The 18,801-nt window shown below is 62.6% G+C and overlaps 2 protein-coding genes across 4 annotated transcripts; one reads left to right on the top strand and one right to left on the bottom strand.

The window, feature by feature from the left end:
* Window positions 1–228: 228 nt before the first annotated feature.
* Window positions 229–15,053, top strand: INPPL1 (inositol polyphosphate phosphatase like 1). Of its 3 annotated transcripts, XM_060176885.1 has the most exons (29): window positions 229–370; window positions 948–1,300; window positions 3,598–3,661; window positions 3,759–3,909; window positions 4,055–4,175; window positions 4,428–4,568; window positions 4,743–4,836; window positions 4,922–5,011; window positions 5,641–5,739; window positions 6,184–6,334; window positions 6,427–6,533; window positions 6,749–6,851; window positions 6,937–7,133; window positions 7,885–8,002; window positions 8,588–8,684; window positions 9,522–9,660; window positions 9,764–9,863; window positions 9,949–10,037; window positions 10,252–10,333; window positions 10,496–10,585; window positions 10,940–11,053; window positions 11,181–11,269; window positions 11,457–11,544; window positions 11,638–11,793; window positions 11,980–12,058; window positions 12,144–12,284; window positions 13,222–13,891; window positions 14,124–14,257; window positions 14,372–15,053. In XM_060176885.1, exons 2-29 carry the CDS (start codon window positions 1,119–1,121, stop codon window positions 14,460–14,462), a joined length of 3,777 nt encoding a protein of 1,258 aa, XP_060032868.1. In that variant the 5' UTR covers window positions 229–370; window positions 948–1,118; the 3' UTR covers window positions 14,463–15,053. The 3 variants fall into 3 exon arrangements, with proteins under 3 accessions (XP_060032868.1, XP_060032869.1, XP_060032867.1); XM_060176884.1 differs by lacking the exon at window positions 229–370 and having other exon boundaries at window positions 730–1,300; XM_060176886.1 differs by lacking the exons at window positions 229–370; window positions 4,428–4,568 and having other exon boundaries at window positions 729–1,300.
* A 100-nt stretch (window positions 15,054–15,153) lies between these two features.
* PHOX2A (paired like homeobox 2A) lies at window positions 15,154–18,473 on the bottom strand. The gene is made up of 3 exons (XM_060177494.1): window positions 17,965–18,473; window positions 16,016–16,203; window positions 15,154–15,781 (listed from the first exon to the last, which is right to left on the bottom strand). Exons 1-3 carry the CDS (start codon window positions 18,179–18,181, stop codon window positions 15,341–15,343), a joined length of 846 nt encoding a protein of 281 aa, XP_060033477.1. The 5' UTR covers window positions 18,182–18,473; the 3' UTR covers window positions 15,154–15,340.
* Between the last annotated feature and the right edge of the window lie 328 nt (window positions 18,474–18,801).

Below are 18,801 nucleotides of genomic sequence, written 5' to 3'. Positions count from 1 at the left end.
CACCCGGGCTCAAGTTTGTTGACTTGGAGGGAGTCGCCGAGGCGGGGGCGGGAGCTAATAATACCCGTCGGCCGGGCCGCCGCGCTTTACAGTTTACACAGCTGTCACCTTCGCGGTTCCTGGATGGACAATAAAAGTCGCCGGCGCCCGGCAGCGGGCGCTGCGGGCTCTGCGGGCGCAGCCCCATTTCACAGGCGGGAAGACGAGGCGCCGAGGCCCGCGCGGGGCTCCCCGGGCGGCGGGGGGGGGGCGGGGCGGGGCGGGCGGGCGGGGGCGCGGCGGCCATGGCCATCTTAAGTGGCCGCTCAGCGCCCGGGGCCGCTTCCCCTGCTCCCCTGGCCGGGGAGGGGGCGCAGGAGCCGCGCCCGAGGTGGGGGCCTGCAGCGGCGGCCGGGGCTCAGGACCCGGGGGGCTTCTGACGGGGCGGGGGGCAGGGGGCGACCCGCGGGGCCCGAGGACCGGCCTGCGGCGGGGGAGGGGCCGAGGGATCGGCCGGCCGGGAGGGGGAGGGCCGGGCACCGCTCGTCCGCGTCTGCGCCCAGTGGAGTTTGGGGTTCGCCTGCCAGCGGGCTGATTCCGTGGGGTCCGGGGTCCTCTGCTGGGACGGTCGGAGAAAGTTCACCCCGGGTCCTCCGCGGCCTGGGGAGGCGGGAAGGGGGCGCGTGTGGGGAGTGTGGGGCGGCCCCGGCGCCCGCGGGAGCTGCGAGGCCCGCCGCCGCAGAGGTCGAGGGGCCTGGACCCCAGGGCCGGGGCGCCGGGGCTCTCTCCTGCGGGTGGCGACGCGGCCCGGAGACCCGCAGCCGGGCGCGAACGCCGGGGGCCCCGGCCTGCAGGGGCGGCGGGGGCGGGGGCGGGCCGGGCGCCGGGCCGAGCGCGGGGGGCGGGGACCCCGCGCCGCGCCCGCCCCTCCCCCGCCGCCTCGGAACAAACTTTTCTTTCTCTTCAAGTTGAGGCGGGCGCTGCCGGCGGCGGCTGCGCGGCAAGCGGAGCGGCCTGCGCGGGGGAGCGCGGAGCCCCGAAGGCGGGCGCGGGCCGACCCGCCGATCCCCGGCCGCAGCCCCGAGCGCCCCGGGGCGGATGGAGCGGGGCGGCCGGCGCGCGCGGCGCTGAGCCGGGTCATGGCCGCGGCATGCGGGGCGCCGGGCCCGGGGTGCGCGACGGGCGGCCCGGCCCCCGCCTGGTACCACCGCGACCTGAGCCGCGCCGCGGCCGAGGAGCTGCTGGCCCGGGCCGGCCGCGATGGCAGCTTCCTGGTGCGAGACAGCGAGAGCGTGGCGGGAGCCTTCGCGCTCTGCGTGCTGTGAGTGTTGCGGGGGCTCCTGGGGCGGGGGCCTGCGCGGGGCGCTTCCTTCCTGCCGGATCCGGTGCCCGGGTCGCGCCCCCGAGGGCGGAGGAGGTGGAGGCCTGCCGCCCAGGGTGGCTGTGGGGGGAGAAGTGCAGCGGCCCGGGCCGACCCTCACAGGCACCCCCGGGCTCACGGGGCGGAAGGGCGAGCGCAGCCCTTAAGGGGCTGCTGGACTGAGGTTGGGGGTGAGGGGCCAGGTGGGACAAGGGGAAGGGGGAGCTGGGGGTGAGGTCACTGCTCTTGAACCAGTGAATGAGCTGCAGCTGGGCTCTGGGCTTCAGCCCCGGCTGCCCCAGCGGTGCGGTGCGGTGCGGCGCGGCGCCTGCACCCATGCGTGGCGTGGCGTGGCGTGGGGGGTGGGGGGTGCACTTTCAGTTTGGGAGTCCTCGCTGTGGCCCGGTGCCGGCGGGGTGGCCTTCTCTGGGGGGTGACTTTTCCATCTAGTTCTGTTCCTCCTTAGCTGGGTGGAACCCTTCCAAGTCCCTGTCCCTCTGGTCCCCCCCCCCCCCCCCCCCGTCTGCTTTTACACCATTAGGGGCACGTTAGCCTAAACCAGTGGGGCTCAGCTGGAGTGAACTGTACCCTTTGGGGCACGTTTGACAAGGTCCTGAGAGCTTTTTTGCTTGTCCAGGGATGCTGCCAACCCTCCAAAGCACAGGGCAGCCCCCCCCCCCCCCCCCCCCCCCCCCGCCGTAGTGAAGTATGTGATCTGCAAAGCTAGCGGAGCGGAGGCTGGAAAATCAAGTCTTGGTGGTGTACCTGCAAAAACAGGAGCCATTTAAGTCCCATCTTGTGCTCCAGGTTTGAGGGCCTCCAGGAGGGGAGCCTAGAGAGGGCAGGCAGCCCAAGCAGATAGATCTCCCAGAGCCCAGCTCCCCAGCCCCCTACTTGGGGAGAGGGAGGCAGGTGCTGGGTCAGCTGTTGAGTGGGATGGGACAGCTGGGCTGGTGTCTGGGGAGAAACATTGTTGTCCCGGGAGGAGTCCATTGCCAGGGGAGGGTGGGGTGAGGGTCCATTCTTGGAAACCGCAGCTTTCCCTGCTGACTGGTTTTCCTGCCTCTGTGGAGCCTGGGGGTGGGCCCGAGGAACATTTTGTCTGCTGCACACCCGACTGTACGACTGTATGCAGTGACACTCAAGGCACAGCCCTAGTCCTCTGTAAGCCGGCAGTGAGTCAGGACACAATCCCTCAACCCTGTCCTAGCTTTAAATCCCCGCTCTTCCTTTTCTCTGCTCTGTGACCTTAGGCAATGCACTCTTCCTCTCTGAGCTTGTTTCCTTTCCTGGAGAATGGGGATGACCACAGTACCTGCCTCAGAATCTAGGGGTGGGTGGTGCTGAGTGTCCTGCCTGCCACTGAGGCAGGACTCAGTGGGCTCTGCTTGCCTTAAACACGGCCCAGAGGCCGGTACACAAGGGCTCCCAGCAGCCTGCAGTCTGACAACCGCAGAAGGGCATTTGCATAAGGGAGCCAAGAGAGGTGGCCCCATGGCCAAGAGGTGTTTGGCCTTCTGATGCCAACACCTGTGTCCTGCCAGATGTCCGTAGGGGACTCCGGTAGTCCTACCTGAGCTGTGGCTGAAGGGGGAAGCTTCCACCCCCGCAGTGTGGCTGTTGTGCCCTGGCCCAGCTCAGCTGTCACCTGTTCAGCTGTCACCTGTTCAGCTGTTCCTGCCATCTGTCAAGCACCCCTTCCCCTCCTAGCCTTCAGGCTCCTAGAGGCCCGGGTCTTCCACAGAGGGCCCTACTGGGCTATCCCAGTTTCCTGTGTCTGAGGATGAAGGGGAAAAGCACTCAGATGAGACCCCCCCACGCCCGGCAAATGTCCCAGACACACCCGGCTCCAGCAGAGCCAGACACGGCCATGGGTGTGAGCACATAGCCCATGCATGCAAACTGAGGTTAACTGGGCTTCTGAGGACTCTCTCTCTGGCGGGGGGCCCAGACTGGTACCACAGCCCAGAGGGGCTGTTTAGACAGCTGTAGAGGCCACAAAAGAACTGTTGCTTCCCGGGCTCTGCCCCTGTGGTGAGAGTGGAGCCTGTGAAGGTCGTGGGGGTGGGGGTGGGGTGGGGTGTGTCTGTGGGATATGGGCCACCCCACCATTAACCCCACGCAGCCTGGCAGACAGTTCTGGGGAAGCCAGACTCAGGCACTGGGGTCTGAGCCTGCTGGAAGGAGGGGGTGTGTCCTGGAGCTTTGATCCTGACCTGGGGGTGAGATTCCTGGGGTGTGACTCCCCCTGCCACCAGGTTTCAGAAGCATGTGCACACCTACCGCATTCTTCCCGATGGAGAGGACTTCCTGGCTGTGCAGGTAGGAGCTTGGACTGACCCTTGACCCTTGGCCTGGCCCCTACCTGAGGCTCAGGCCGGCATGGCTGACGCTGTCTCCCTCTGGCGCCTGTGTGCAGACCTCGCAGGGTGTGCCTGTGCGCCGCTTCCAGACCCTGGGTGAGCTCATCGGCCTCTATGCCCAGCCGAACCAGGGTCTGGTGTGCGCGCTGCTGCTGCCTGTGGAGAGGGAGAGGGAGCTGGACCCCCCGGATGACCGAGACGCCTCAGGTGCCAGCCCTCCCTGTCCCTGGACTCTGCTGCTGCCCCCAACCCTCTTCAGGGGGGGGTCCCTGACAGCCTTGTCATCTCCCCCATGCTTCACTGAAGGTGGGAGGCCCAAACTGTTATCCCCTTTCTCTGATCCTGCCCACAGATGGGGAGGACGAGAAGCCCCCGCTGCCCCCACGCTCTGGCTCCACCAGCATTTCTGCCCCCACGGGGTTCAACAGCCCCCCAGCAGCCCCTGAGGCCCCCACAACTCTCGCTGCTGAGAGGTGAGGCCCTCTCACCCCTTCCTCCATTGAGCTGAAAGCTCCTTTCTTAGAAGTGCTGTGTCCTTACCAAAGGTGGGGATATCCTCTGAGCCCTAATCTCATTGAACTCTGAGGGAAGACCCCTTGAGCCACCACACACAGTGCCCCCAGTATGGCTCCTGGAGGGTGAGGTGGGAGTGCTGGGATGGGGCCAGGAGGAGCCCACCCAGGGACTTTTCATTCTCTCTTCCATCTCCAAACACCTCGTGGAAGCGCCCCCAATGGGCTGAGTACTGTCTCTCATGAGTACCTGAAGGGTAGCTACGGGCTGGACCTGGAGGCTGTGCGGGCTGGAGCAAGCAGCCTGCCCCACCTCACCCGCACCCTGGCTACCTCCTGCCGGAAGCTGCACAGGTACCAGGACACCCAACACCATGCTGCGCCCTCACCTCTGACCTGGCCTCTCCTGCTCCCTTCGCCATGAACAGTCTGACCTCTGAACTTTTCTCACCTGCACCCTAAACTACACACCTGGCCCCCTGCTACCCCGGGTCTGGGTGGGGTGTTCTGAGTTGACACTTCCTCCAGCGAGGTTGACAAGGTCCTGTCTGGCCTGGAGATCCTGTCCAAGGTGTTTGACCAGCAGAGCTCCCCCATGGTCACCCGCCTCTTGCAGCAGCAGGTGGGATTGGGGGGCCTTGGGTTGTGGGTTCACGTTGGGCTAGTCTGGGGACCTCGTGTGGAAACCACGTTCTCCATCTCCGCAGAGCCCAGCACCAACCGGAGAGCGGGAACTGGAGAGCCTGGTGCTGAAGCTGTCGGTGCTCAAGGACTTCCTGTCGGGCATCCAGAAGAAGGTGGCCTGACCCCCAAGTCCCTGACCACTCACACCAGCTTAACTGGTCTCACCCCTGAACCTGGGCTGGTGAACTAGCTCGCTGGGATAGTGCGCTGCTTTGTAGCCCATGTAGGAGCCTGGCCCCCACCGCACTGAAGGAAGCTTCGGGGCTGTGCTCTCTTTCACTCTCTCTCTTTCTGTCTCAAAAAGAAAAAAAAAGTCTTTAAAAAAGACTGAGGGAGCTAGGTAGTGGTGCACACCTGGCTGAGCACATACTTTACCATATGCAAGGACCAGGGTTCAATCCCCAGCCCTCACCTGCGGGGAGAAGGTTCATAATTGGTGAAGCAGTGCTGCAGGTGTCTCTCCTTCTCTGTCTCCATCTTCCCTCTAAATCTGTCTCTATCCAAAATAAATAAATAATATTTTTTTAAAGAGGAAGCGCAGGAGAGATAACATAATGGTTATGCAAAAGACTTTCATGTCTGAGGTTCTGAAGTCCCAGATTTCATTCCGCTCGCCATTATAAGCCACAGCTAGCCAGTGCTCTGGTAAAAACAAAATCAAACTTGAACTTACCTTGTAGCATTGACTCTGACCTCAGCTGGCCCCTGACCGTCCCTGGCCTTCTTGGCCCTCCCCCTCTAGGCTCTGAAGGCCCTGCAGGACATGAGCTCCACAGCGCCCCCAGCGCCGCTGCAGCCAGCCACTCGCAAGGCCAAGACCATCCCTGTGCAGGCCTTCGAGGTACAGGAATGGGTACTGGATAGGGCCTTGGGTGGGGGGTGGACAGAATATGGACAGAGGTGGGGAGTGGCTGTCTGCCCAAGTATTTAAAGAAAAGTTTTTTAAAACTTACTGAGAATCAGAGCATTACCCTGGCACATGCAATGCCAGGGTTCAAACCCAGGACCTCATGCTTGACTATCCAGCACTTTCTCCACTGTACCACCTCCATACCTGTATGTTGCTAGATCTTTTCAAAGATGTAGTTATTTATCTATGAGAAAGACGGAGGGAGGGGAAGAGGAGGAAAAGGAGAGTGAGAGTGAGAACCAGATCGTCACTCTGGCATATGCATTGCCCAGGACTGAACTCGAGACCTTCTGCTTGAGGGCCCAGTGTTTTATCTGTGACACCTTCCAGGCCGCCCTAGGTCTTTTCAGTAGGCTCTTACCTTCTGGCCTGCAGGTCAAACTGGATGTGACTCTGGGTGACCTGACCAAGATTGGGAAATCGCAGAAGTTCACCCTGAGCGTGGACGTGGAGGGGGGGCGGCTGGTGTTGCTCCGGAGACAGCGGGACTCACAGGAGGACTGGACGACCTTCACACATGACCGCAGTAAGCCAGTGCCCTGGGTGGTTGGGGGACAGGAGCAGGATAGCCTGGACCTTGGAGCTGGCTGGTGCGACACCCCACTCCCCATCGCCCAGTCCGCCAGCTCATCAAGTCCCAGCGTGTCCAGAACAAGTTGGGTGTCGTGTTTGAGAAGGAAAAGGACCGGACGCAGCGCAAGGACTTCATCTTCGTCAGTGCCCGGGTGAGTGTCAGCTGACAGGCTAGAGGGTCGGCGTGCAGAGCAGGTGGCCTGGCCATGGATCTGACCGTCCACTCGGCAGACTGAGCAGCTGTGGTTACTGAGCTGTGGACCTACACAACAGAACCCGATGGGCACGTCCTCCTCATGCTGCCTGTCGCCTAGCAGGGGCGTCCTGCTCGCTCAGCCCACCCTGACTGGCTGTTGTCCCCCCCCAGAAGCGGGAAGCCTTCTGCCAGCTGCTGCAGCTCATGAAGAACAAACACTCCAAGCAAGACGAGCCAGACATGATCTCTGTGTTCATTGGAAGCTGGAACATGGGTCAGGCCCGGGGGGAGGGGGTCCAGGGGGTGAGGAAGAGGGGCACCCTGGACAGGGCCTGACACCCCTTCCCCTCTGCCTGCAGGAAGTGTGCCACCTCCGAAAAATGTGACGTCTTGGTTCACTTCCAAGGGCCTGGGGAAGACCCTGGATGAGGTCACTGTGACCATACCCCATGACATCTATGTCTTCGGGACCCAGGAGAACTCTGTGGGCGACCGAGAGTGGCTGGACCTGCTGCGCGGGGGCCTGAAGGAGCTCACAGACCTGGACTACCGCCCGGTGAGGGACCACCTGGCCCTGCCCTTCGTCCCAGGCACTGTGGGCATCCTGGCTCGACTGCTGCTCCCTCTGTCCCTGGGCACAGCTCTAGGGGGTCAGGCTGAGTCCTTGATGTTGCAGGAGGGGCCTTTTTCTTTTTTTTCCTGTCCCTCAGGAAGAAGGGGGAACAGGCCAGAACAGTCACCAGAGGGGCCAGGCAGTGGTACATCTGGCAGAGCACACATACTACAGTGCTCAAGGACTCGGGTTCACGCCTCTTCTCCTTGTCTGCAGGGGAAGTTTCATGAGTGATGAAGCAGAGCTCTAGGCATCTTTATCTTTTGCTCTCTTCCTTCTCAGTTTCTCTCGGCCCAAGAAGATAAAAATAAGTAACTTAAAAAAAAATCAGTCGGGGGGCTGGGAGGTGGCGCAGCGGGCTAAGCGCACGTGGCACAAAGCGCGAGGACCGGCGTAAGGATTCGAGCCCCCGGCTCCCCACCTGCAGGGGAGTCGCTTCACAGGCGGTGAAGCAGGTCTGCAGGTGTCTGTCTTTCTCTCTCTTCTCCTGTCTCGATTTTTCTCAGTCCTGTCCAACAACAGCAACAGCTATAACAATAATAACGGCCACAACCACAACAAGGGCAACAAAATGGGGAAAGTGGCCTCCAGGAGCAGTGGATTCGTAGTGCAGGCACCGAGCCCCAGTGTAGGCCAGTGGGGGTTGCCCACAGGGCCCAGCCCAGGGCAGAGCTGACCTGCCCCCTGTCCCCAGATTGCCATGCAGTCACTGTGGAACATCAAAGTAGCCGTGCTGGTGAAGCCAGAGCATGAGAACCGCATCAGCCATGTCAGCACCTCCAGCGTGAAGACCGGCATCGCCAACACTCTGGGTGAGTGAAGGGACAGGCTCCCTCCATCCGTGTCTTCTGCTTCCTCCCCGCCTAGGCCTCCCTCGGTGGGAGTGCTTGGCTTTTTTTCATGTACGTGATCATACTCAGGCCTGCAGCGGTTGAGTGACCTGCGCAGGGTCACACAGTAGTCAGGGTGGAGCCAGGCCCAGAGTCCTCTGGGGCGTACATAGCTCAGTGCTGTCCCAGGGGAGACTCTGCTCCCAAGCTGCAGGGCCTGTCACTGCACCCCTGGGCTCCCCTGTGGTCTCTGCTGTCCCAAGGGGCTGCCTGTGTCTGCTGTGGGTGTGGTGCTTACACAGAGCATCTGGGTGGCAGGGCTTTGGAACTGTCTCCCGCTGCTGCTTCAAGGGGCAGAGAGCAGGGTGGGGGGGCTCTCTGGGCGCAACTCAGGACTTCCTTTTTCTTTTTTCTAATTTTCTTTTGACTTTGTTTACAGTAACTTTACCAATATTTTAAAAATTCTTTCATCTTAAAATGCACCTTTCATTTACTTCTTCTCTTTGTCCTGTTCTGATTCATTAGTCTTTCCAAGCTTAGCACTTCTTTTCTTGCTTGCCCTGACAGGAAACAAGGGGGCCGTAGGGGTCTCTTTCATGTTCAACGGCACATCATTCGGCTTTGTGAATTGCCACCTTACCTCGGGAAATGAGAAGACGGCCCGGTGGGTGAGAGGGTGCCTTCTCTGTGCTCTCTACCCTGCCTCCGCTCAGCCATACCTCTTCTCCCACATAACCCTCCCGCAGCTTGATCCCCAGGGGCCCCTTCTCCTAGTTTGAGAGACCGCTGTCCCTGACCTTGTCGCTAGCTCCTTCCTTTCCAGGAAGCCTGATCCCTACCCCACCACCGGTTTCTGGGACATCTCACTTAAAAAGAATTTTTAAAAAATTTATCTTTATTTATTTATTGGATAGAAATTGTGAGGAAGGAGGAGATAGACAGACACCTTCAGCACTGCTTCATCACTTATGAAGCTTTCCCCCTGCAAGTGGGGACTGGGGGCTTGAACCCAGGTCCTTGCTCATTGTAACGTGCACTCAACCAGGTGCACCACCACCCAGCCCCTCTGAATATTTTTTCTTTTCTTTTTAAAAATATTTTATTTATTTATTAATGAGAGGGCTAGGAGAGAGAGGAAGAACCAGACATCACTGGCACATGTGCTGCCAGGGATCGAACTCAGGACCTCATGCCTGAGAGACCAACATTTGATCCACTGCACCACCTCCCGGACCACTATTTTTATTTCTTAAACCATATGAGAGAGTGGCGCATCCTTTCCAAAAGGTCACATGGGCGGGCGGGCCTGGAAAGTAGTGAAGCTGGCAGAGTGCAGGGCTTGCATGTGAGAAGCCAGAACACCACTCTGGTACCTAGTGTGCTGGACTCAGCCAGGAGCCTCACCGCACAAAGACCTCCCGTGTTCCCAGCCTGAAGGACTCTTCCCTCCTTCACTTTTCCCACCCTTGCCCCTGGGGTTCACCCGCACCTGCAACCCCAGGCGGAACCAGAACTACCTGGACATCCTACGGCTGCTCTCGCTGGGCGACCGGCAGCTCAGTGCCTTCGACATCTCTCTGCGTTTCACTCACCTCTTCTGGTTTGGGGACCTCAACTACCGCCTGGACATGGATATCCAGGTGCCAGCAGGGCCCAGCAGCAGTGGAGTCTGGGAGGAAGTCTGGGCTGGGTGCCACATGGGTCCAAGAGGACTGTATCCAGCCTGTGTGTCCCCTCTCCCAGGAGATCCTGAACTACATCAGCAGGAAGGAGTTTGAGCCCCTGCTCAGGGTGGACCAGCTCAACTTGGAGCGGGAGAAGCACAAGGTCTTCCTTCGCTTCAGTGAGTGTGGGCCCCACAGGGGCTTCCCAAGAGCAGGGCGAGGGGAGCCCTGTGGACTCCCTGACCCCTACCTGCTGCTTCCCAGGTGAGGAGGAAATCTCCTTCCCACCCACCTACCGCTATGAGCGGGGCTCCCGGGACACCTATGCGTGGCACAAGCAGAAGCCAACTGGGGTGAGTGAGGAGAGTGATCGAGCCGTAGGAGACCCTTTGAGGCTGCAGAGACTCAAAATACAGGGGGTGGGGGGGGCATCACTCCATCTTCAGCAGCCCCTCTGTCGCCCCAGGTGACCCTGGGTGAGAGGACCCAAGGTTGAAGCTGTGTGTTGGTGTGGCAAAGGGGTTGGGCTTGTCCTCAGCAGCCCCCCATGCCATCACCCCGCCCTAGGTCCGAACCAATGTGCCTTCGTGGTGTGACAGGATTCTTTGGAAATCCTACCCCGAGACCCACATCATCTGCAATTCCTACGGTTAGTCAGAGCCCCTTGGCAGGCCTGATTTCTGGCAGTTCAGGGGTCCTGTTGTCCCGCCCCGCCCCGCCCCGCCCCGCCCCTGATTTGAGAAGTGAGAGCAGAGGGCTGGGAACCTTTCACTGAGCTCCCTCCCTCCCTCCCTTTCTATCCCATTTCCAGGCTGCACTGATGACATCGTCACCAGTGACCACTCGCCTGTGTTTGGGGCATTTGAGGTTGGCGTTACCTCCCAGTTCATTTCCAAGAAAGGTGACTTCTGGGTGTGCTTGTGACAGGGAGGACATGGGGTGGGCCCAGCTGGTGGCCTGACGGGGGCGGGTGCTGGTTTGGCCAGAGTTGGGTGTGTGTGGGTGTGTATGTGTAGGTGCTGGGCTGTCTCGAGTTGTGCGTGGAGGGTGCCTGTGTGCTGTCGTGTGAGTGCACACCTGTGTGTGCGAGCGTGTTCGCACCTCCATGCCCAGTGGAGTGGCTCTTGGGGGTAATCCTCACAGGTCCTCTGGTTTCCTGTCCTGGGACTCAATCTCACCGTCCTGTCCCTCCATTACCCACTTCATGCCCTCCTAGCCCCCATTCCCCCAGCATTCCTATTTCCTCTGCCTTCAGGGCTCTCAAAGACTTCAGACCAGGCCTACATTGAGTTTGAGAGCATAGAGGCCATTGTGAAGACAGCCAGCCGCACCAAGTTCTTCATTGAGTTCTACTCCACCTGCCTGGAGGGTCAGAGGAGTGGCCTGGTGGGGGGCTGGGTGGGGTTGGAGGTGCCTGGCAGAGTCGGTCCTCCCTGGAGGGGACGATGGGTGTCGGCTCAGCATTCAGTTGGGTGTCTCCCACCTCCCCGCCCCAGAGTATAAGAAGAGCTTCGAGAATGATGCCCAGAGTAGTGACAACATCAACTTCCTCAAGGTGCAGTGGTCCTCACGCCAGCTGCCCACGGTGAGGCTGTGGGGAGGGCAAAGGAGGTACAGTAGCCGACACCCCAAAGCCTGGTTGGGGGCCAGGGTTCTTATGTGCGTTGTGGACGCAGAAGCCCAAGCAGTCACCAGGGTGTTAAATGTGACGAGACATCCATGCAGGATGGCTTGGGGTTCGATGGGGGGCTCACTGGGCCTCTGTACCTTAGCTCAAGCCTATCCTGGCCGACATCGAGTACCTGCAGGACCAGCACCTCCTGCTCACAGTCAAGTCCATGGACGGCTACGAGTCCTATGGTGAGGCCGAGGGGCGGGAGTGCCGGAATGGACAGGGAGCCAGGTGCCAGCCCCCAGAAGGGTCTGGCAACTTCTTGCTCTGCCCCCTCCCAGGGGAGTGTGTGGTGGCACTCAAATCCATGATTGGCAGCACAGCACAGCAGTTCCTGACGTTCCTGTCCCACCGCGGCGAGGAGACGGGCAACATCCGCGGGTCCATGAAGGTGCGGGTGCCCACAGAGCGCCTGGGCACCCGTGAGCGGCTCTACGGTGGGGGCTCTAATGGGAGGAGTGTGGGCAGGAGGTGGGCTGGGTGGTGTGGCCAGAGGGAAAAGGAAAGCCTGGCCATTGGGGTGGGGGTCTCTCCCTCAGCTGTGAGTAGGCTCGTGGGCCCAGTGGGCATATGGGGGGCCTAGGGCAGCCACTCTGAGCCTCCCCCTTTTCTTGCTCCCCCAGAGTGGATCAGCATCGACAAGGATGAGGCCGGAACAAAGAGCAAAGCCCCCTCCACGTCCAGAGGCAGCCAGGAGCCTAGGTGAGCTGCCTCAGGGGAGGCTGCCAAGGGAAGGGGCCTTGGGGGCTTTTCACCAGCCCCTGCCTCATCTCTTCCCCCTTGGCAGGTCGGGGAGCCGCAAGTCAGCCCCCACAGAGGCCTCCTGCCCAGTGTCCAAGGTATTTGAAGAATCAGAGAAACCACCACCAACTGGGAGGCCCCCCGCCCCGCCTCGAGCGGCTCCCCGGGAGGAGCCCTTAACCCCTAGGTAAGAGAAGCAACCTGTCCCTTGCCTGCTTCTTCAACCCCTTATTCTAGCACTGTGCTAGGTCCCCTTGGACCCAAGGACAGGGGTGTTGGGCTTGTGCCCGTGGCTGCTCTGGCCAGCTAGGTCTCTTCAAGTGTGGCTCTGAGTCAGAGGGACCAGTCAGCCTTTCTTCCCCATTCTGCCCTGAGAAGCAGAATTCAGAAACGTGTTTTGTGGCGGCTCCCTCCACACACACAGAGACGGAAGCTTGAGCTTTCTGTGTGGAGGAGCTGCCATACGATGGCCCACTGGGCACAGGACTGTGGGTAAGTGGACTCTGGGAGCTGCCCTTGCTAGAGTATGTTCTTGGCTTTGTCCTGTAGGTCAGTGACATCAGAGCTCTGAGCACATGGATAGGAAGGAGCCCCCTTTCAGTCCTATGTACTATACTTTCCCTGAACTTAACGGGCCAGGAAGACGTCTTTCCCACATAGTTAACTGTACCGGGCAGCTAGCCTGTGGCATGAACTTTGGGGAAGTTTTCTTGCTTGCTCGTGGTATCTTGTTCCCACCTGGATGTAAATACAAACTCCTATATAGAGCGTGGTATGGATTCAACTTCTTCAGCTGTTATGTCACCTTGGTTTTGTTCCGAGCCTTGAGTGAAGCGAACCTGAGTCCCTGAGTAAGATCCCTTAGTAGGCGGGACCTCCAGAAGTTGTCCAGATCTAGCTGGTCATTTGGGAGGCCTTTGTCACCCTCCTTCCAGCACCCATTTGCACCCTAAGTTAAGCTTAGGACTCACAGATGCAAAGGCAGCAGAGATCTGAGAGGGAAAATGATGTCCTTGAGGTCACATGTAAGTCTAGGACCAGGGGCCCAGGCCTCCTCCCTCTATCCTGTCATCACCTGGGGTGTTACCAGTGTCCTGACTCGGCTGTTCTGCTCCTACACCTAGGTCGAAGCCAGAGGGGGCTCCAGAGCCAGAAGGAGTGGTGGCACCCCCACCCAAGAACTGCTTCAACAACCCTGCCTACTATGTCCTGGAAGGGGTCCCACACCAGCTGCTACCCCCAGAGCCACCCTCGCCTGCCAGAGCCCCCATCCCACCTGTCACCAAGAACAAGGTGGCCATCACAGTGCCCGCTCCACAGCTGGGGCTCCACCGGACCCCTCGTGTGGGAGAGGGGAGTTCATCAGATGAGGAGTCTGGGGGCACCCTGCCCCCTCCAGATTTCCCACCCCCGCCACTGCCAGATTCTGCCATCTTCCTGCCCCCAAGCCTGGACCCTCTGCCGGGGCTAGTTGTTCGGGGCCGTAGCGGGGGTGAGGCCCGAGGCGCACCACCCCCAAAGGCCCACCCAAGACCCCCACTACCCCCAGGCCCCTCGCCCACCAGCGCTTTCTTGGGGGAAGTCACTGGTGGGGATGACCGCTCCTGCTCAGTGCTGCAGATGGCCAAGACCCTCAGTGAGGTGGACTACGCACCCCCTGCCGGGCGCTCTGTGCTCCTGCCAGGCCCCCTGGAGCTGCAGCCGCTCCGGGCATTGCCCGCCGATTACAGCAGGCCTCTCAGCTTCCCTCCACCTCGTATCCGGGAGAGCATCCAGGAGGATCTGGCAGAGGAGGTATGTGGGCCAGAGCCGGGTGTCTGTGTGCCTGAGGTGCCTGCCCGCCGACCATTCGGTCCTTAGGGTGCCACCTTAGCCCTGGAGATGGGCGGGGAATAGGGGAGGACATGGCATAGACAGCCCCAGGTCTTGTCTCCTTCTCTGCAGAGCACAGGGCACTGTGTTTAGGTCCCACTGTGTGTGTGTGAGTGGGCATCCCAGTACCCCCTGACATGCCCTGTCCCCTCAGGCTCTGTGCCCACAGGCCGGTCGGGTGAGTGGTCTGGGCGAGGCAGGCATGGGTGCGTGGCTGCGGGCCATTGGCTTGGAGCGCTACGAGGAGGGCCTGGTGCACAACGGCTGGGATGACCTGGAGTTTCTCAGGTAGGGGCTCAGCTGGAGGAGGGTGGGTGGGTGCCTGCCCACTGTAGGAGGGAGGCTGAGCTGTGGGACCTGTGGGCTGCCTGGTCCATCTCCCAGTTTCTCTTATTCCTGCAGCGACATCACCGAGGAGGACCTCGAGGAGGCCGGGGTACAGGACCCTGCCCATAAGCGTCTCCTTCTGGATACCCTGCAGCTCAGCAAGTGAGCATGGAGGCAGCACCAGAAGCTACCAGCCCACAGCCCCTACCCATCCCCGCCCCCTCCTCCCCTTGAGGGGAGAGGCAGCGTTTCCGCATATTTATTGGGGTCTGTGCCCCACACTGTCCAGTCATCTGGGATGCCCTAGTCAGGACATCCTGCCCCAAATCTTAAGCCCCCGGGATCTCCCCAGATCACCTGTGGCAATTTCCCAAGGACCCTGGTTATTCTGATCCGTTGCCCCAACCCCTGGGGTACACAGGGTCCACTTGAGTACTGCGGGGGCCCCGCCCCCCACTGCTGTTTCTCAGCCCCCAACCCGGCTTGAACCACAGGGGAGGAGCTTTGCCAGGGCCTCTCCCCAAACCCCACTGTGGGGTGTCCATCCGGAAATGAAGGAAGAACCCCGGGTCTGGGGGTCTATTTAAAGCTTCTCTGTGTGGGCCTTACCTGAGGTTGGTCTTGAGTCCAGGGCCGTGGGGGGGGGGAGTGAGAGGCACCAGGTCCGCACTGGTCAAGGGGGTGGGCTGGGGGCAGCTGGTTCCCACCCTATACTCCGTTGCCAGTGTGATGTCTTCAATAAATTAAGTTTTATTTGGATTGAGCAAAACTCACTTCAATAAATTACAAGTTTTTTTCAAAGGAAATGAACAAAAAATTGGTAAAGGAAACCTCGTCCGGTGCCCCGGTGGCGTGTCGGACCTGCCCTCTGCGCCCGGGAGGGTGAAAGGCACCCCCCCCCCAGCCAGGAAGGGGCTGCTCCTCGGGGAGCCTCCTTCGAGCCCTGTTGACAGGGTCAGGCGGGTGTGAACCCGGTTCCAAAGAAAGCCAAGCTGGGGGGGGTTGGGGGACGAGGGTGCCCGGGTTTGGCTCTAGAGTCCGCGGCTAGAAGAGGTTGGTCTTCAGGGCGGGGCCAGGCTTCCTGTGGAAGGAGGACAGCACCCCCGAGAAGGGCCCCGGCCCCGGCTCCGCAGGCTGCCAGGCCTTGAGCAGCTCGGCCGCGCCCGAGCCCGGCCCGCCGCCCCCGCCGCCCGCCACGCCGGCCCACAGTGGCCCCTTGAGCGGCTGCGGCCCCGGCCCGGGCCCCGAGCCCAGCGCGGCAGGCAGCGGACTGGGGCTGAGCCGCGGGCTGGCCAGGCCGGGCGCGGGCGGCGGCAGCGAGGCGGTGCTGTCGGGCGTGGGGCTGCACGTGGATTCCTTGGAGTCGTCGTCCTCCGACGAGCAGCGCGCCTCGCCCTTCTTGGCGCCCGCCGCCCCCGCGGCGCCCTTGGCGCTTGCTGCGCGCTCCTGTTTGCGGAACTTGGCGCGGCGGTTCTGGAACCAGACCTGCGGCCGGGGGAGGGGGGAGCTCAGCCGGGGCTCATCCCCGCAGCCCCCAGCCCTCCCGGAGGGCCCCGGGCGCACACGTCTGTGCAGGGAAGGCGGCCGGGGGGGGGGTCACCAGACCCCAGATCCGCCCCACCACTGGCAGGGGTCCAGTGGGGCCCCGTGCCTGCCGGACATGGAGCTGCCCCTCCCTGCTGACCCCAGCCGCCTGGGAGGAGTGGGGCCGCCCTGCACCTGCACGCGGGCCTCCGTGAGGTCGATCTTGAGCGCCAGCTCCTCGCGCGTGTAGATGTCCGGGTAGTGGGTCTCGGCGAAGACGCGCTCCAGCTCCTTCAGCTGCGCGCTCGTGAAGGTCGTGCGAATGCGCCGCTGCTTGCGCTTCTCGTGCAGGCCCGACGGCTCCGGGAAGAACTTGTACGGCACTGGGGGGGAGGAGGGGAGAGGGGCTGAGCTCGGGCCCGCCTGTCAGGACCCGCCTGCCATCCCCCTTCCCCGTGGCAGTGCCGGGTGAAGACAGCCAGGGCGGGCGCAGGAGGCTCAGAGCACAGCGAGGAAACCTGGGTGAGATGCTCCAGTCCACACTGCTAGCTTTCTGCCTCTGCCTCTGCCAGGACTCCTTCCCCCACCACCCTTCCTTGCGCCCCCGCAAGTCTTCCCGCTGAACTCCCGGGTCCTGCTCCTCCGGCCTAGGGCGACTGAGCCCTGGAAGCCAGGGACCTCACCTCAGGCCCCAGCATCCTTCCCCCCCCCCCCCCCCCCCCCCCCCCCCGTCGCCTGCCATCTCTCCTTCCCAGGCGTCCTCACCCTCCTATGTGCTCCCTTCTCTCCTCTTCCGCTTCTTCACTCCCCATTTCCTCCCAACTTTCTCCTTCTAGACCACTCTTCTTTTTGTGCCCGTAGACGAAGGCGTTTATTTAAACCATTCGGCGGCGGCCTAGGTTTGTCTTCTCTTTGCCCTTCTCCCTCCCAGGCATCGCTGGGCAAGGCGACTCACCCTGTCCTCCACTTTCCCTCACCCAGCCCAGTTCCTCACCCGTCAGACACACACTGACTCCCACAGCATCTCCCCCATCTGTCTCCAGCCCCTTTCCAGATCTCCCTGTCTTCCAGGGCCCCCAATATTTCTCATCACTGTCCTGCTCCCCTAGTTCACCTCTTCCAGTTATTGTCCAACACACCCCCCCCCGCCCCACCTTTCTCATCTCGGCTTCCAATTTTCCTTACCCCCTGTCAATCACTCCTGTCCCCATCCTGGTTCTGATTTCCACACCCCCAAACCTAGACCCCCAGTCTCCCCATCTCTGCTCTCATTACTCTGTACCTATGCCCATCTGCACCCTCCCATCTTAGAACCCCACCTCTCACATCCAGCCTCTCCATCCACATCTGGTGCTGGGCACGCGTGCTCTCTCCCTCCCTGGTCCAGTTCCTGGCTTCATCCCCCTGACTCTTAGCTCCTCACATCCAGGTTTCTATCTCAGCACCCCCGCCCCACCCCGGTCTTCTCCCAGGGCCCCGCGGTCTTCCCTGGAAGGAAGGGGTGCGGAGCTTGGGCGCGGCTGCACTGGGGGGGGGGGACGGGGGCGGCTGTGAGGTGACAGGCTCAGTGCGAAGGTGGGCCCAGGGCCCAGGACCTGGGAGAGCCTGGGGGGCGGGTGAATTGGGGGTAATTAAAGTGGGCGAATGACCTGGACATCGTTTTTCTTAGGCCCAAGAACGGGTTTCCGTGGTGCAAGAAGGTTTGGGGGCACCGGCGGGATGGGTCCAGAGCGGGGCAGGCCGGGCCTGATGGCGCCGGGGTTCTAACGAGTTTCCAACCCAAGCAGCTCGGCTGCCTCAGGGGTCCTCGCTGGGGGTCAGCCCCGAAGGGGGGCCATCGACGAGGACGGGGCGCCTTCTGAGGATGCTGGGGATGCAGCGGCTTGGTGGCCTGCGTGCAGGTGGGGTCGGCGGCCTCGGAGAGGCTGCAGGAGCTGGCCCGGGCTCTCGCCTTCGCCCGCAGGGGACGGGACAGGGGCCATGGCCGCGAGAAAGAGCCCAGGACGAGCGGGCGCAGCTCTGCCCCGTCTCACCGGGGACCGGGGGCGCAGCCGGGCCCGGGGTGGCGGCAGTCGGGGTCAGTCGCGGCCACCGGCGGGTCAGGACGTGGCCCGGGCCCGGGTCCGAGGGCGGGACGGGCTCACCTGCAGAGTAGGGCGCGGGCTGGTGGTCGCGCAGGGCGCCCAGCGCGCAGTTGGAGGAGCCGAGCGCGGGGCAGGGCGGCCCGGCGGCGGGGAAGGCGGGTCGCAGGGGGCTGTACTGGAAGCCGCCGGGCTGGCTGCAGGCGCCGAAGTCGCCGTAGGCGGACGCCTCCATGGCCGCCACGCACGAGTCGTACGAGTTGAGGTAGGAGTAGTCCATCGGCCCGGGGGGCGGGGGCCGGGCCGGGCCGGGGCCGGGGTCCCGGGACGGGCAGGGAGCGCGGGGCGCCGAGGACCGAGGCCGGCTCTGAGCGCCCGCGAGTCCGCCCGTCCCGTCGCGGCCGCTCCGCCCGCCGCAGCGCCTGTGCCGCCCGCGCCGGCCGCCCGCGCCTTTTAACGCGCAGGACCCCGCGCAGGGGCGGGGCGGGGCGGGGCGGGGCGGGGCGGAGGGGACCCGGCCCCCGGGGCACGAGGGTCCCTGCCACTCTGCGGGTGGGGGCGCGGGGGTCGGCGCCTCGGGGTGGGGTCCCCAGGCCGCCCCCCGCCCCCGCCGGCCCCGGGGTCCCGACCCCGCTCCCCGCCCTTCCCACCTGCGGCCCCGGCGGCGCTGCACGAAGTTAATTCAATTCGCCCGGATAACCGAGTTATTACCCCGGCCCTCGGCCCCGCCCCCAGCGAGGTCCCGGCCGAGGGGCCGGGGAGGGAGGGGGACGCGGAGCCTGGGGTGGGGACGCGGGTGGCGAGGGGAAGGGACAGTGATGGAGTCCGGGCCGGGATGGACAAAGGTGCGCAAGAGAAAGGCGGGTGGGGACGGGGCTGGCCAGTGTGGACGCGGGGAGC

The sequence above is a fragment of the Erinaceus europaeus genome, chromosome 17, assembly GCF_950295315.1.
Source record: "Erinaceus europaeus chromosome 17, mEriEur2.1, whole genome shotgun sequence".
NCBI lineage: Eukaryota > Metazoa > Chordata > Mammalia > Eulipotyphla > Erinaceidae > Erinaceus > Erinaceus europaeus.
The sequence above is the reverse complement of the archived record's forward strand: the minus strand, read 5'-3'. Positions and strand labels throughout refer to the sequence as shown.